The 17,506-nt window shown below is 42.4% G+C and overlaps 1 protein-coding gene across 1 annotated transcript in view; it reads left to right on the top strand.

The window, feature by feature from the left end:
• Positions 1 to 16,666, top strand: part of LOC122552045 (motor neuron and pancreas homeobox protein 1-like) — a 52,538-nt gene extending 35,872 nt beyond the window's left edge. Inside the window, exons 2-3 of the mRNA XM_043694599.1 lie at positions 12,020 to 12,180; positions 15,547 to 16,666. Coding sequence (XP_043550534.1) covers positions 12,020 to 12,180; positions 15,547 to 15,810 — 425 coding nt within the window. The 3' untranslated portion in view covers positions 15,811 to 16,666. The remainder of the gene's footprint in view (positions 1 to 12,019; positions 12,181 to 15,546) is intronic.
• The last annotated feature ends 840 nt before the right edge of the window (positions 16,667 to 17,506 follow it).

The raw sequence follows: 17,506 nt of genomic DNA, 5'->3' as shown, positions 1-17,506 counted from the left end.
GTCGTGTGGCCAGGGTCTGGCGATGGAGGAGGCCAAGGACCTGCATGTCATTGGCGAAGTGGGAGGGGGAGTTAAAGAGTTCAGCCACGGGGCGGTTGGGTTGGTTGGTCCGGGTGTCCCAGAGGTGTTCCCTGAAACGTTCCGCAACTAGGCGGCCTGTCTCCCCAGTGTAGAGGAGACCACATCGGGTGCAGCGGATACAGTAAATGATGTGTGTGGAGGTGCAGGTGAATTTGCGATGGATATAGAAGAATCCATTGGGGCCTTGGAGGGAGGTGACGGGGGAGGTGTGGGCACAAGTTTTGCACTTCTTGCGGTTGCAGGGGAAGGTGCCGGGAGTGGAAATATATCCCTGGTGGTGCGGTCTGTTTGGAGGTGGCGAAAATGACGGAGGATGATACAATATATCCGGAGGTTGGTGGGGTGGAAGATGAGGACCAGTGGGGTTCTGTCCTGGTGGCGATTGGAGGGGCGGGGTTCAAGGGCGGAGGTGTGGGAAGTGGAAGAGATGAGGTGGAGAGCGTCAGCAACCACGTCAGAGGGGAAATTGTGGTCTTTGAAGAAGGAGGCCATGTGGGCTGTTTGGTAGTGGAATTGGTCCTCCTGGGAGCAGATGCGGTGGAGGCGGAGGAATTGGGAATATGGGATGGCATTTTTACAGGTGGCAGGGTGGGAGGAGGTGTAATCTAGGTAGCTGTGGGAGTCGGTCGGTTTGTAGCAAATTATTATAGATTGGAGTTGGATAGTGGTAATGAGTGATTATGACATATGTAAATGAGCTATCACATCCAAAAGACCAGAGTGGGCACTTGCTTAGCCCGGAACATTGATTCTCCTGTTCTTTGGATGCTGCCTGACCTGCTGTGCTTTTCCAGCACCACACTCCCGAATCTATTCCAGGGAGTTTAGGGAATGGCGGAATGTGACAATTGTTGGGTAAACTGTGAAAGAGCCAGGAAAAAAATTAAATTTTGGCTAAAGATTCAGGTTGAAGGCAAGAAGTGAGGTGCAGAAACTGACTGAAGGGGATGAAACAATAGAGAATAAGGCATTAGTGTGCAACTACTGATAATGCATTTGGTAGTGGCTCTTGTTTCAGGAAATAATCAATGATCAGAAAGTAAACCTCTGATAGTGCGAGAGGGAGCTATCCCAATGGTTGTACCAATAGATACGAAAGTGCAAGCACAGGCCATTGCTTAAATAGATTAGTCAACAAAATAAAGGTTACAAAATTGTCTCGAAACAAAACGAGAAATGAGAAGTTGTCATAATTATGAAATTTTGGTGCTTTTGTGAGGATAAACTAATAATAGAGGTAAAACAAAAGAGAGTTTGGTAGGTAGAGAACATTTGGAGTTTATTCAGAAGTATCAGATAATGCACAAACAAAAACAGAAATTGCTGGAAACGCTCAGCAAGTTTGGCAGAATCTGTGGAGAGAAATCAGAGTTAAAGTTTCAGGTCGATTGACCCTTCCTCAGAAGCGTTCTTTGTCACAGAGGTGGATTTGTACTGAAAAAAGCATTGCAGATGGAAGAAAGAAACTAAATAAAGACGAGCTGTGAAGGGAATGGAAGAGTGACTGGGTGATGCAGAAATTAGAATGGACTATCCCAAAGCAGGAACAGTATTTAAAAAATGGATTTAGCTTATTTGCCCATTTATTTATAGAACTGTGGATCAATTAATATAAAACCTGCATATCTACAGGGTGAAACCTTTCAGAGAAAAATGGTTTCGGAAACTGTCCAAAAAGACAACAGAAACAAAAAGGGAGTAATGAAGACTAAACAAATGTATCCATGATTTGGAAGATATTTGTAGGGTGTGGACATTTTTGATGAGATCTGTTTTGCTGAAAATCAGATATATTATAACAGAGCCTGCAATGTTCTATTGTCATTATGAGGAGAAACTTGCAGGCATTTTTATGATGCACATTTCTTATGGAGTGGCACTGCAGAATTTGAGAAATGTGTAATTCATAAGTTTAGAGTAGAATTCAAATCAGTTAGTTATTCTTGTGGAGTCTTTTAACTCGATTGGTTTAGCTATTAAATAGAATCGGCCTGAAATAACATGAAACAACAATCCCATTTAGAGTGTTGCTCCCACTCTGGTTAATGGTAGAATGGTCTTCAGAGATAAATGTTCTATTGAAAGAAGAGACAGGGAAAGAGATCACTATCTTCTTGGTGGAAGTGGAGATGATGAATTATTTCAAAATGAACTTGGAAGGACACTTGAGTGATTTAAACTTACAGAGACATGGAAAGAGAACCAGAAATGGTTTCCTTTTCTTTGCTGTAATGACTCTATAACTAAATTGATTGATCAGTTGAACTGTTGGGGCACTTAGATCAGACCAGATGCCAATTTTTGATACATTGGAGTTAGGAACCACAATGAAACAATTTCAAGTAGAGAATATTTTGAAGGCAAATAAAACATTTTTTTTAAAAATCAGTCTGGAGAAGTGTGTGGTTCAGTTCCCATCCTTAGTTGACCCAAACACCATGTAATTAGTCACTTTTAGCGATGCCTCAGATGCAACACTTTCAGATGGATATTTGAGTGCTGGTGGTTTTGTAATATTAACTATAGCGAAGAGAGAAAAAGATATCCTTTTGATTACAAAGCAAAGAAATTTGCAGGGATTGTTCAAAGTACTTTTGTTGCTTGAATGCTGGTTTCTGCAGAGTAAGTGAATACAGGATTCTCCTTGGCAAAAACATTAAGAGTGATTCTGTGACAATGAGTATGCTGAAATAGCATACCCTGGTGAAAATTATTGTTCACTGTGGGATAAGGAACACTTTATTAAAATTATGAGAATTGCTGTAGAAAGACACATTTTGTCAAAGCTCAAAGTCCTGCACTCATCAGAACAATTCACAAGAATGCCAATTTAGTGGGGAGACCAATAGCTATACTGTAGGAGCAGTTCATCAGAGTTCGTAATTAGCACTGTCCTTTCATACAGTATTTATAAAGCTATTCCCCTTAAATTGGTGATTTTTGCTAATGAGAACAAGATGAAAAGCTTTAGCAAAATGTGTCTTTTTTCAGCTATACAGAAGTATGTAGGAAAAGTTCATGGACTCACCTTGCTGGTTCGGAAAAGATACTAAAGAGAAAGAAAATCTCAAAGGTTAATACAAACCATCAACTGTCCGATTTGTTTACAAAAGGGTATGCAAATATAAATAAGTTTTTGAGTTCCAGGAGGAGAGACATCTTGCAATACAACGCTTTGGCCAGAATGAAGAGCTCCTTTTAGAATCCATACAGTGGAGAAACAAGCCATTTGGCCCATTGTGTCCACACCAACTCTCCAACGAGTATCCCACCCTATCCCCACAATCCTTCATTTCCCGTGGCTAACCCACCCAGCCTGCACATCCCTGGACATTATGAGCAATTTAGCATGGCCAATCCACTAACCTGCACATCCCTGGACATTATGAGCAATTTAGCATGGCCAATCCACTAACCTGCACATCCCTGGACATTATGGGCAATTTAGCATGGCCAATCCACCTAACCTGCACATCTTTGAAATGTGGGAGGAAACCAGAGCACCCAGAGAAAATCCACGCAAACACAGGGAGAATGTGCAAACTCCACACAGACAGTTGCCTGAGGGTGGAATCAAACCTGAGGTCACTTTGTCTGTGAGGCAACAGTGATTACCACTGAGCCACGTGTCACACTTGTTTATTTAGTTTTTAAAATTTGGGTGACTCATATAAACTCTAATTCTTATTTTAAAAGAGAAAAAATATATCTCATGCTGTGTATTCACTTGTGAAAATGAAGAGTTGTTGACTGGTCAACATTTATTGCTTGTTCTTCATTGCCCTTGAGAAGGTGGTGGTGCCTTCTTGAATTGCTGCCACCTGTGTGCTGTAGATAGAACCACAATTCCCTTAGAGGTGGGAATTAGTTGTATCTTAATTGTATTCACTGACATATTAATTGTATTTAACTGCATGTATGTTGATAAGAATGAACTGGACACACAGCACTGTCCTTTGATGTGAAGGGCAGTGTTTGTCACTGGCCACTCGGGTGTTTTCCTATCTTCCTGGTGGTGGAAATTGAATAAAGATTGGTGCACTTTGTGTCTTTCACTTAAAAAAAAGAATGAACTGGAGATTCACTTGTGGCTTGGTGTTAAATTTTTACTTGATAATTGTGAAATGCCTCAAGAGGTTTTCCCTGCATTAAAGACACTGAACAGGTGTTGGAGTTTGCTTTTGTGAGTTGTTGACATTTAACATTTCTGACTGGTGACATGAGTTAAGTGAATTCAAATAGCGCCACTTTGTGAACTGAAAGTATTTAGTGAAACAAAAGCCTAGCACCAGTGATGATGACCATGAGGTGAGTGGATTATTGTAAAAACCCATCTGGCTCATTAATGTCCTTCCGGGACAGAAATCTGTCATCCTTTGTGATCTGGCCTATAAGTGACTCCAGGTCCATAGTAATGTGGTTTACTTTTCCTGTGAGCTGGTCTGATGAAGCATGAAGACAGCTCATCCACACCTCTTGAGGGCAATTCAAGATTGACAATAGCAAAGTCCACAACCCATGAATGATTCAAAATAAATTAGTCTAAAGGTCTTAGAAAAGATTGATGTCCATTGAGCATTGATATGGAGCATAGACAGTAAGGACTGCACATGGTCTATTTTATCATAAGAACGTAAGACATAGGAGCACAAAGAGGCCATTCAGTCCATCGAGCCTGCCCCACCTTTCAATAAGATTGTGGCTGATCTGATAAACCTCAACTCCATTTTACTGCCTTTTCGCACTTCAACTTTTCAACTCTTGTTCCATTCCAGATTAAAAATTCTGATATACCCACAACCCAGCTTCTGCAGCCTTCTGTAGAAATGAATTTCATAGATTCACTATTGTCTGAGAAGAGAAACATCATACAATTGCTAGATGGCATAATTCAAATCATTTATGCAGAAGGTGCTTGAAGGCTATCTTCACTGTTCAGTGTACAAGTAGGGTTTCCTAAAGTTCTCCATGTTATACAAGCGCTGCTGTATCAGCCATTTGCTCACTTCTCAAATTCAACACAGAAATGACCACATCAAAGCTATCCTGATCAAATCATTGTTTAAAGTAAATGAGCCAAACACCATAATGCTCAGACTTGAGGAGTGCCTGATCTACCTCCAATTAACCTGAAAGTCAAGGAATCTCAAAAATCTGAGCGACAAGTTAAGCAAGCGATTCAAACTGCTATTACAAAGTGCAAATTACAGTGAGTATTTTCACTAACACGGTGTTGCCATCTCCCTGTCATACAACTGAGCCATGTTTGAACTTCAATGCTGAAGCAGCCCCAGGTATTTACAATCAGCTGATGGAACCAAAGAGCTTACTGCTTTGTTTATTCACAAGAGGCAGATTTCAGACCATCCTCAACCAGCCTGCGCTTGCAAAACTCAAAGCAAAATGACGATTGTTGGATGTGATTCTGTGATTGGCCAGCACTTGCTGAACATTCTGGGCTGTGTTAATAACGTCACTGAGAATTAGTTTAAAATAACCACTTGATCTTGTAATCTGGCTCATTTACATTTGTCAGAAATTACATATACAATTCTATACAATTTCATCATAACACCGGGGATTATCTGGGATTATGTGGGATGCTGGAGAGCATATAGTGCTCCAATGCTTTCTCCATGGCAACGCCTCAGTCAATCAGAGTTGACTTACCAATCATTCAGCACCTTTCTCCTATGGTATAAATTTTTATGATTATTTGAAATTTGGCATTCTTGCATTTGACCTCATGAGCGCATGATGAAAAGCTGAGGTTGTACAGAATGTTGGTGAGGCCTTTTCTGGAGCACTGTGTCCAGTTCTGGTCTCCTTGTTATAGGAAAAATATTATTAAACTGGAGAGGGTACAGAAGAGATTTACCAGGATGTTGCCAGAATGGAAGCTTTGGGTTATAAGGAGAGGCTGAATAGGCTGCGACTTCTTTCACTGGAGTGTAGGAAGTTGAGAGGTGACTTTATAAAAGGTCATAAAATAATCAGGGGTATAGATAAGGTGAATGGCAGGTGTCTTTTCTTTGGGGTGGGAGACTTCAAGACTGGGGGCATGCTTTTAAGACCAGAGGAGAAAGATTTTGAAAAGGCATTAAGGGCAATGTTTTTACACAGAGAGTGAATTTTGGCTGGAAGTGCTATATATGGGTATAGTTACAACATTTCAGTTTTGTGCAATCTCTTTACTTATAACATATGGATTTCCTACAACCTCTCTATGACTTGGTCACTGTCTAATCCCTGTTATGGGTACCACATAATCACTAATATATATTAATTTGATGTCTCCGATAGAATTGTTGGCATCTCTGCTGCCCTTGGTTATGTTTACAATGGGATCAAGTGATTGCCAATCCTATAAGTGTCAAATGCAAACTGATGATTTATACACTCTGGTAATTTGGGCAAATTCGAACAGTTGTCCGATCAGCTCATCACATCTTGTTAAAATGTGATGTGGCTATTTACATTTGTTCCTCAAATTGAAACATTGCTCTTTGTAATGCCTGAGGTTGTCGATGCACTCTGCTCACAGTCGATGCTGACAACTTCAGGATAAACTAACCTGTTCAGGTTGTCAATGCACTCTGCTCACAATAGATGCACACAACTTCAGGATAGACTAATCTGCTTAGGGCACTTGTTCTGCAGTGTAGCATTCCCGTTTCTGGGCCCAGAAGATTTTGGGTCCAAGTCCCGCCTGCCCAAAAGGGGTGCTTGAACAAGTTGATCAAAAATATTCAAAGTTACCTGTAAGGGTTTTACTGATTAGAACAAAGAACAAAGAACAAAGAACAAAGAAAATTTACAGCCCAGGAACAGGCCCTTCAGCCCTCCAAGCCTGAGCCGATCCAAATGTACTGTCTAAACCTGTCGGTCAATTCCTAAGCGTTTGTATCCCTCTGCTCCCCACCTACTCATGCATCTGTCCAGATGCACCTTACATGAATCTACCGTGCCAGCCTCTACCACCTCTGCTGGCAACGCATTCCAGGCACCCACCACCCTCTGTGTGAAGTACTTGCCACGTGTATCCCCCTTAAGCTTTCCACCTCTCACCTTGAAAGCGTGACCTCTCGTTATCGAATCCTTTACCCTGGGAAAAAGCTTGTCTCTATCCACCCTGTTTATACCCTTCATGATTTTGTAAACCTCAATCAGGTCCCCCCTCAATCTCCTTTTTTCTAGTGAAAATAAACCTAACCTACTCAACCTCTCTTCATAGCTAGCACCTTCCATATTCATGAGGTCATCAATGGAGAAAACAGCAACATCCTGGGTCAGAAAGTGGAGAAGAAGTTTAACGAATTCTACGGGTATTAGATAAAGAAGGAATGCTAGGATAATCCAGTAGGTGGAAAAGACATGGGAAGGATAAGGCACAAGGGAGGTCCAGAAAGCTAAAATGTCTATTTTAATGCAAAGAGCTTGACTGGTAATGCACATGAACTTAGAGCATTGATCTGCACATAGGAATATGATAGCTGAGACATGGTTGAAGGAAGGGCATGAGTGGCAGCTCAACATTCCATGGTTTGGAAATTTAAGGCACTATGAGGGGATGGGGTGAACGTAAGAGAGGTGGACCTAGAGTCATAGTCATAGAGTCATACTGCATCGAAACAGGCCCTTCGACCCACCATGTCTGTGCCAACCAACCAATACCAAACTGCATTAGTCCTGTACCTGCACTTGTCCAAAGTCTACTGTGCCCTGGCATTTTAATTGTACGTCCAGATGCTTCTTAAATGTTGCAAGAGTAGATGGCACTGTTTTTGTGGCAATTTATGTCCACATTTTCTTGTATTTTCACAAATACAAGTGGTAATAAATTTCTATCTATCTTAGTGCACTCATCATAACGGTAAAGTCTACATACAGTGTATGCTTTCTATTTTAGCCAGTGAGTAGTATTAACAAAAAGCAAATGTTGAAAATCCTCCCGTCAGCCTTCTTCTCTCCAGGGAGAACAGTCCCATCTTCCCCAATCTACCCTCATCACTGAGATTTGTCATTTCAGAAAGCATCGTTGCAAACTGCTTCTGCATTCTCACCAGTGCATTCACATCTTTGCAACAATGAGATGCCCACAACTGTACTCTGCATTGGGGGTGGAGTGGGGGCGCGGGGAGACCCCATCACACCACTATAAACAGCTGGGAAGACAGTCACACCAACCCCAGCACCCTCGACCACACCAACATCCCCAGCATCGAGGCACTGACCCCATCTTGAGCAGCTGCAATGGGCTGGGCCCATTGTCTGCATGACCAAGATGAGGCTCCCCCAACAGGTTGCTCTACTCCCACCTCCGAAACGGCAGGCAAGCCCCAGGTGGGGCCGAGGAAACACTTCAGGGATACCCTCAAGGGCTCACTTGAGAAGTGTGGCATTCCCACAGACACCTGGAAGTCACTGGCCTGAGACAGTGCAAAGTGGAGGAGGAGCAACCAGGAAGGCATCAAGAGCCTCGAGACTTGCCGTTGGGAAGATTGGAAGCCAGAGGAAACAGCGTAAGGAGCGCACTGCCACACCAACACCCCACCCACCTCTTTACCGTGACTACCTTCTACCCCAAGTGTAACAGAGCCTGCAGTAGCCCCATTGGTCTGTACAGCCACCTACGGACTCACCCTCAGAGTGGGTCATTTCCATCCTTATCTCTTTGCTATGTGCCAATACACTTGTTGGACCTCACCTGAAGCATTGTGTCACCATCATCAGCAGTCCCTCACAGACTGAGATAAGACCATAAGCAATAGGAGTGGCCTATTTGTGAGTCTTTGAGGACTGTGAGTTTAATGACTTTGCATTAAAATGGACATTTGCCAGTCTGTGAGGACTGCTGCTGATAACACAAAGCTCCAGGTAAGGTCCAACAAGTGTATTGTACATGGCACGTAGCAAATAGATAAGGATGGAAATCAACACCATAATAATTGGTTTTCCTGTTGTTATCATACCGTTGATTGTGGGAGCTGGCTGTGGGCAAGTTGGGGCCAGCCTCCAAGATGATGTCCGTGTCAACACTTCAAAGCGCACTCCAATGATGTTTCAGCATTTTGGGCTGCCCCAAGTCAAAAAAGATGCTATATGAATCTAATCTCTCTCTGTGAGATACAATTTTGTGTCATTTATTCCTCTCCAGCAATGTACATCTCAGTAAATGTTTGAGCTGACTGCTCCCACCTCTAACTCTAGATTAAAATTTTCTACCTGTCGATTCTTTAACACTCACTGAAACTGACCATTAGATTATCGATTAATGCTACTTTTGTGGGATCAATCAGAAATTATCTACATGCCCATCAGTTTATGGTTTTGTTTAGGTCATTATGGCCAGTGAACAGGAAGGACTGATACAAAGGAACGTTTCATTCATGTGAACACAACAAAGGACTGCGGATGAAACAAATAAAATCAGAAATTGCTGGAGAAACTCAGTAGGTCTGCTTGCACCTGTGAAGAGAAGGCAGAGATAACATTTTAGTGACCCTTATTCAGAACTGATAGCAGCTACAAAAAGGTGATATTTGTGCTGATGATGGAGGGGGTAAGAATGAGTCGATAATTGGAGAGGGAGCCCAGAAAGAAAGAGAGAGCAATATGGAATAGGCAGACAAAAGGATTTCATTCATTTCTACACCCATTGTGTACTCAGAGCACCACCTAGTGCTCAAATGATTAATATCTCTTCAACTTAATATTGTGCAATGTCCTTTTCTGTTGGTCTCCCGCAAGGGTATTCCTTCCTGCCTCCTAACTCTCAAGGATTTATTTTTCACTCTGTCCTCGTTTAAACCTCTGACTAACTGCAGGGAGCTAAACAGGTCTGTCGACTATAACTCAAGACCAGGCTGTTGTGTGTGCAGTAACACCAACAATTATCAATTTGAGGTGAGGAGAGTTGCTGACATTGTCCCATTTTCCCGACTGACTCCTAAGGTCTACGTTGTCTGCAGTGGTACAGAAAAACCTCAAGTGAGTCTTTGGTCTGGCCGAAACTTGCGGATCTTCCAGAACAAGGTGTTGGTTTTGACCGAATGTTGTGGACTGGCACATTCAAAGGTTTCAGGACTACGTGCTGAGGGACACACTAAAGCTTAGTGAGGAAAGACCATGCCTGACATCGTTCTTCTCAAGTTAACTGGGGGTTATTTCAGTTATCGGACCCTCCTGGTGCCTCAAAGGCTTGTAAATATAGTCTGGTTCAAGGGGGAGATGTCTTTGGTTTGTTTGGATAGAGTCAAACTCCAATGTCTGCTTGCTTCCATGATATGCTCCTATACGGAACCGAACTGCATTTGTGACCGTGTATATATAAATATATGATTTTTTTAACGAATATTTTGTAATAAAAGAAGTCTTCACAAGAAAAACTCTTGTCTTAAGATTGAAATATACAAGATTCTGAGGGAATTTGTTAGGATAGTTGTAGAGAGGTTGTGTCATCATGTGGGAGAGTCTTGGGCCAGCAGGCAGAATGTCAGAGAAAGGTGACACACATTTAGAACAGAGATGAGGAGGAATTTCTTCTCTTAGAAGGGAGTGAGTCTATGGAATTCTTAACCACAGAAGGCTGCCAAGCTTTCAGTATATTCAAGGCTGGGATAGACAGAGTTTTAATCAGTGAGGGATTTGAGGATCACAGGGAAAAACAGATGTAGGCCATTCGGCCCATCAAGTCTACTCTGGCTGATCTGATAATCCTCAACTCTACTTTCTTGCCTTTTCTCCATAATCCTTGATTCCCTTCCTGCTTAAACATCCATCCATCTCAGCTATTGTAGGGGGCAGTTAAGCATCAACCGCATTGCTGTATGTCTGAAGTCACATGTAGGCCTGCCTGGAAGACCTCCTCAAGGATATTAGTAAACCAGATGATTTTTTTTAACAACAATTGATGATAATTTCACTATCAGCATCACTAAGACAAGCTTTTAATTTGATGTTGAATTTAGCACCTGCTAGCTTCTATAATAAGATTTGAACCCATGTCCTTTAGCCTGGATGACTAATCCAGTAACATTACCACAATGCTATGGACTGGGCTCTAATTAAAGAGTTCTTGCATAAAAAAAGACCATGGACAGAAACACCATACCTTTGGGAGACTAAACAATCCCAAACCTGGTGCACTGTGCTCAAATTGCCTCCAAATGTGACCACATGCCACTGATTGTAAAGTCTTTGGGATGCCACGAAAAATATGCTCTAAATGCACGTCGTCCATTCTACAAGGGGGACAATTCTAGATCGACATTCTACACCTAGTTGATTTTAACCTTACTGTGAATCCTCTTGCAAGGATGCCTACCTTGAAGAAGTTTTCCTTCTCTCTCCACAAGAATCTCAGTGAGTCTCTCTCTCACTGCAACCCCCAGGTCATCTCCTCTGCCCTGAAGCTCTTCAACCATGTCCTGAAACAAACCCGCTACCACAGCACTCTTTACTATCTGCTCCCCAGCCACCCCCCCAACCCTCTCAACCCATTTATCTCTCCACTCTGGAGGCTCCCTGTCTCCACTCCTGATGAAGGGGTTTTGCCCGAAACGTCGATTTTCCTGCTCCTCAGATGCTGCCTGACCTGCTGTGTTTTTCCAGCACCACTCTAATCTAGACTCTGGTTTCCAGCATCTACAGTCCTCACTTTTGCACTGTTTATGGGATTTGAAACTCCTGCTTCAGAAGATGGTGATGATGGGGTGGGGGGTCATTGAATATTTTAAAGGTGGAGGTTCATGTCAGGTGAGGTAATAAAGGTTATTGGGGTAGATGAGAATATGGATTTCAAAGCACACCCAGATTAGGCATGACCTTATTGAATAGTAAATCAGATTTGAAGGGTCGAATGGCCTACTCCTATTCTTAAGTCATGTGCATGTATGCATAATTGAAGCTGATTTGATCACCTTTGTCTGCTTCACAGCTCAGTCGCAGCCAGGACTGATGGGGAAATGCCGCCGGCCTCGGACTGCATTCACCAGTCAACAGCTCCTGGAGCTGGAAAACCAATTCAAACTCAACAAATACCTGTCTCGGCCAAAACGCTTCGAGGTGGCCACATCCCTCATGTTGACCGAAACCCAGGTAAGAACGCAATCGTAGAACGGGGCCATTCAGCCCATTGTGTCAAAGCTTGTGCTTTGATCCAATTAGATCCCTGCTCTTTTGACATCGCCTTACAAATTTACGGGCGGCATGGCGGCACCGTGGTTAGCACTGCTGCCTCACAGCGCCAGAGGCCCAGGTTCAATTCCTGTCTCAGGTAACTGTCTGAGTGGAATTTGCACATTGTCTGCATGGGTTTCGTCCCACAGCGCAAAAATGGGCAGGTTAGGTGAATTGGCCGTGCTAAATTGCCTGTAGTGTTAGCTTAAGGGGTAAATGTAGGGTGGGTTGCTCTTCGGAGGGTTGGTGTGGGCTTGTTGGGCCGAAGGGCCTATTTCCACACTGTAAGTAATCTAATCAAATTATATCCCTCTTGAGTATTTATGCAATTCCCTCTTTTAAAGGAACATAAGAACTAGAAGCAGGAGTAGGCCATCTGGCCCATCGAGTCTGTTCTGTCATTCAATAAAATCATGGCTGATCTTTTTGTGGACTCAACTCCACTTACCTGCTCACTCACCGAAACCCTTAAATCTTTCACTGTTCAAAAATCTACCCATCTTTGCCTCAAAAACATGCAATGAGGTAGCCTCAATTACTTCACTGGGCGGGGAATTCCTCAGATTGAACTTGCTACTTTCAACTCTTCAGACAGAATTTTCCAGATCACACTCACACATTGTTTTAAAAAAATTCTTTTTATCTGTCCCCTGGTTCTTTTGCCAGTTTTGCTAAATCTCTAGCTCCCTGGTCACTGGGATGAAAACAGAAATTGCTGGAGAAACTCAACAGGTCTGGCAGCATCAGTGGAGAGAGAAAGAGTTAATGTTTCGAGTGCAACATGAATCTTCTTCAGAACTGTACTGTTCTGATGAAAAGACATATTGGACTCAAAACATTAACTCAGGTTTTCTCTCCAGATGCTGCCAGACCTGCTGAGTTTCTCCAGTGTTCTCTGTGTTTGTTTCAGGTTTCCATCATCTGCAGGATTTTGCTCCTATCTCTTTGATTACTGTCCCTTGCCACTGGAAGTAGTTTCTCCATCTCTACTATATTAAAACACTTCGTAATTAATATAATTACCTAATGTTAGTTAGTTCTACAAGATGCACTGCACAAATTCACCAAAGATCTTTAGACAGCACCTTCCAAACCCAACCTTCCAATATAAACTCCCTGCCAAATCACTCACCATTCTGACTTGGAAATATATCACTGTTCCTTCAGTGTCAAAATCCTGGAACTTATTCCTTAACAGGGTGTACCTACTCCTGCTCCTAGTTTTTATGCTCTCTTTTCCTACTCTTTCTTATTTTTGTAGTTGTTGCTCTGGTGGGCAGCGCTTGTTAATTGCTTTTTTAATTAGTGAAATGGGTGATTTGGTGGTTCAGTAATGTCCATTAGGGAAGCAAATCTAATGTCCTTTCCCAGTCAGGCCTGGACATGATTCCAGACTCACAGCAAGATGGTTGACTCTTAATTACCCTCTGAAATGGCATTCAGTTCAAGGGTAATTCAGGATGGGCAAATGACTAACAATGCCTGTGTCTCAAGAATCTCATCTATTTTACTGTACTGCTGTGGACTTTTGTATTTTTGAATCCTAATTTGGCACAGAAAGAAGTTATTTGGCCCATCATGTCTGTACTGGACAATCAAGGAGCTACCCATTATAATTCGACTTTGCAGCATTTGCACAATAGCCCTACACTCAAGGTGCACTGAGATCCGTAGATGCCTTCGTAATGTTTATCACCCAGTTAGGGATGTGCAACAAATGCCGGCTCTGTCTCACCCCCCGAGTGAACTAATTTTTAAAAAAATTACATTAAAAATAAAACATAAATGCAGTGAGTAGTTAGGGTCTGGAATGCACTGCCTGGGATTGTGGTAGAGGCAGGTTCAGTTGAAACATTCAAAGAGGCACTGGATGATTCTTCCCTTAGAAATAGTGTGTAAGGGTATGGAGAAAAAAACAAGAGACTGGCTCAGGGTAATGTTTATTGAAAGAGCCAGTGCAAGTTTGATGGGCTGAACAGCCTCCTTTGGCACTGGAAACATTCTTTAATCTTGTAAAAATGTTTAGGGGAGATACTCGTGGAAAAGTTCTTCACGCAGAGGGTGGTGGGTGCCTGGAACATGTTGCCAATGGAGGTCGTTGGGGTGGAAATGGTGGCATCATTGATGATGTATTGAGACAGATACATGAATGGGCAGTGAACAGAGGCATACACACCATTACAAAATAGGCTATAGATTTAGATAGAGGATCTGGATTGGTGCAGGCTTGGAGGGCTGAATGGCCTGATCCTGCTGTAATTTTCTTTGTTCTTTGGTCTAAATGGCAAGTTTTCTTTCAGTGGGCAAAACACAGAAAACGGGAGCAGAAGTAGGCCATTCGGCCCTTTGAACCTGCTTCACCATTCAATATGACCATGGCTGAGCATTCAGCTCAGTTCCCTGCTCCCTTTTTCTTCCTCATACCCTTTAATCCCTTTAGCCCTAATAATTAAATCTGACTCCTTTTTTAAAACATTCAATGTTTTGGTATCAACCAGTTTCTGTGGTATAGGATTCCACAGGCTCCCCACTCTCTGGGTAAAGATATTTCTCCTCAGCTTGGTCCTAAATGGCCTATCATATATAGAATCCTTACGATATGGGAGTAGGCCATTCAGCCCAACATGTCCACACCAACTAGCCAAAGAGCATCCCACCCAGACTCATCCTATTCCTGTAACCCTGCATTTCCCATGGCCAAACCATCTGCATATCTTCGGACTGTGGGAGGAAACTGGAGCACCCGGAGGAAACCTGTGCAGGCACAGGGAGAATGTGCAAACCCACACAGGCAATTGCCTGAGGCTGGAATTGAACACAGGTCCCTGGGTCTGTGAGGCAGCAGTGCTAATCACTGAGCTACCATGCTGCCTTTATCCTTAGACTGTGACCTTCCCCCCGATTCTGGACTGCCCTGGTCATTGGGAACACCCTTGCTGTGTTTTTTTTTGTGTTTACCCTGTCTAGTCTTGTTAGAAATTTATAGGTTTCTGTACAATTCACTTCTGAACTCTAGTGAATATACTCCTAACCAATCAGTCTTTAAGGAGAGTCTGACTTGTAAGACCATTGATCATGGAAAATAGAACATTAAAGCACAGTACAGACCCTTCGGCCCTCGATGTTGCTCTGACCTGTGAAACCGATCTGAAGCCCACCTACCCTACACTATTCCATTATCATCCATGTGTTTATCCAATTACCATTTAAATGCCCTTAAAGTTGGCCAGTCAACTACTGTTGATTTATTCTCTTTCTCTCTCTGTCTGTCTTAATCTCACTCAGGTGAAGATTTGGTTCCAGAACCGAAGGATGAAGTGGAAACGGAGTCGGAAAGCCAAGGAGCAGGCAGCGCAGGAGGCAGAGAAGCAGCGAGCTGGGAAATACTTAGACAAGGCAGCGGGGGGTGAGAGCAGGTCGGAGTCAGAGAGTGTGGATTTCAACAGCCACAGCACAAAATTCCTGCAGTGTAGCACAGAATTAGGCTACTCTTCCAACAGCTCTTGCTCAGAAGACGAAGTATCTCGGAAGGAGGTGCAAATCGCGTAAACTTTGTGAACCGAGTTGGGTGCAAACTTGGTGCAACACCCCAAACTTTGTTCCTTTTCCCCCCAGTCTCAAAAAAAAGTTGCAACACTGGGCCTTAGTGCCTGCCCTGTTCATCTCTTTCACTCGCTCTCTCCCTCGGTCCTGGTCCTGCAAACATATTGGGATTAGTTTTTAATTTAGTGAAGACGAAGAGGCCAAAGACTTCCAAGATGTCTTCAAACACAAAGAAACTGAACAAACAAACAAAATATTGAGGCAGCACCTGATTTGCTGGGCACTTGAAGATTATATTGTACTGAATCAGTTAATTTAATTTATTTTTTATTTTTGTCATATTTAATGTGAATTATTCTTTATATTATATTTTGGAAAGAAATCTCTGGTTCCACTAAAGGTTGCTGTTTTGAAAATTCGAAAGGACAAAAACCAGGAGTGCTAAATAAAACAAAACTGGGACACTTTGAAAGCGGTGGAAGATCTTGAAGAGAGGGGAGAAACAGGACAATTTCAAAGACATTGTCATGTGTTTTTCTTAATTTATTCAAATACTGTGAACTTTAAATGTTAATTGGCCCAGTACATTTCTCTGCTTCTGTTTTACATTATCCTGCATCCAGAAGAAAAAAAGTGCTGGCAGATATTACAGAGTAAAAAACATACGTGTGTGTCCATGTATGTGTGTACCATCACAAGTGTGTCTACACGCAGCAGTGTACAACGTGTGTACATGCACATGCATGTACGTCTGTGTGTGTGTGTGAGGATCTGTGTTTCTCTTTTAGCAGCTGCACTAGGGTATCAGCGATTTGGAGCTCTTAACAGTAAAATAAAAGTCTCCTTCATGATTTGATCTGAACCAGCCACATTCCCTCTGTGGAATAGCAAATATACAGTGTTTGTTTGTCTGTCTGTCCGTCTTTTTGGGGCTTCTTGCCTTTGTCTTTGGAATCTTGTCTGTGATGTCCTAATCTTTGTACAAAGCAAATGCTTGCCACGCTTTAAATGTGAATATTAAACAGTATCATGTTCTGTACAACAAGGTAATGTGACTTCAAAAGCAGCATCACTTCCCCATCTACCTGGTCATGTCTGACACATTGTGCGAAGCATCATGAGCAAACTATTCTGCCCCTTGAGTTTGTTCTGCTTATAGATCACACATCCCAACTCCATTACACACCTTACAAAAAAACTAGCTATTTCAATCTTGGAAACTTTCACCCTCAGCATTCAGAGGCTTTTGATTTCCAATGCCCACCTTATATTTTAATTGAATTTCTCAGCAGCTTTGCTTTAATTTTAAAATAGTGCTCCCTTGATCTGCATTCCCCCACCAAAGGAAATCAGACTATGGAGGAAGTGGGGCAAGTTCATTTTTAACCACAATTAATAAGAAACAGCCAAAGATGGTGAAGGGCCATTTGATGCAGCAAAGTTGATACTCCTAATGTGGAACTGTCGTCTAGGGTCTCAGCGGATGCCAATACTGGGCAAGTCATATCCCCGAGTGAAACCTTCATAATGAAAAAAACTGTATCTTTAAAAGGTATTTTCATGCTATAATAACTGTTTTTTTTTATCCCTATTTCTGCTTTACTAAGACAGATTTCACTTTGACAGAGACAATATATTTACATTAAATACATAAGGACTTTTCTGATCTCCAGCATCTGCAGTCCTCACTTTCTCCTCGGAG

Source organism: Chiloscyllium plagiosum, chromosome 7 (assembly GCF_004010195.1).
Source record: "Chiloscyllium plagiosum isolate BGI_BamShark_2017 chromosome 7, ASM401019v2, whole genome shotgun sequence".
NCBI lineage: Eukaryota > Metazoa > Chordata > Chondrichthyes > Orectolobiformes > Hemiscylliidae > Chiloscyllium > Chiloscyllium plagiosum.
Note: the sequence above shows the minus strand (reverse complement) of the source record. Positions and strands in the feature narration are given on the sequence as shown.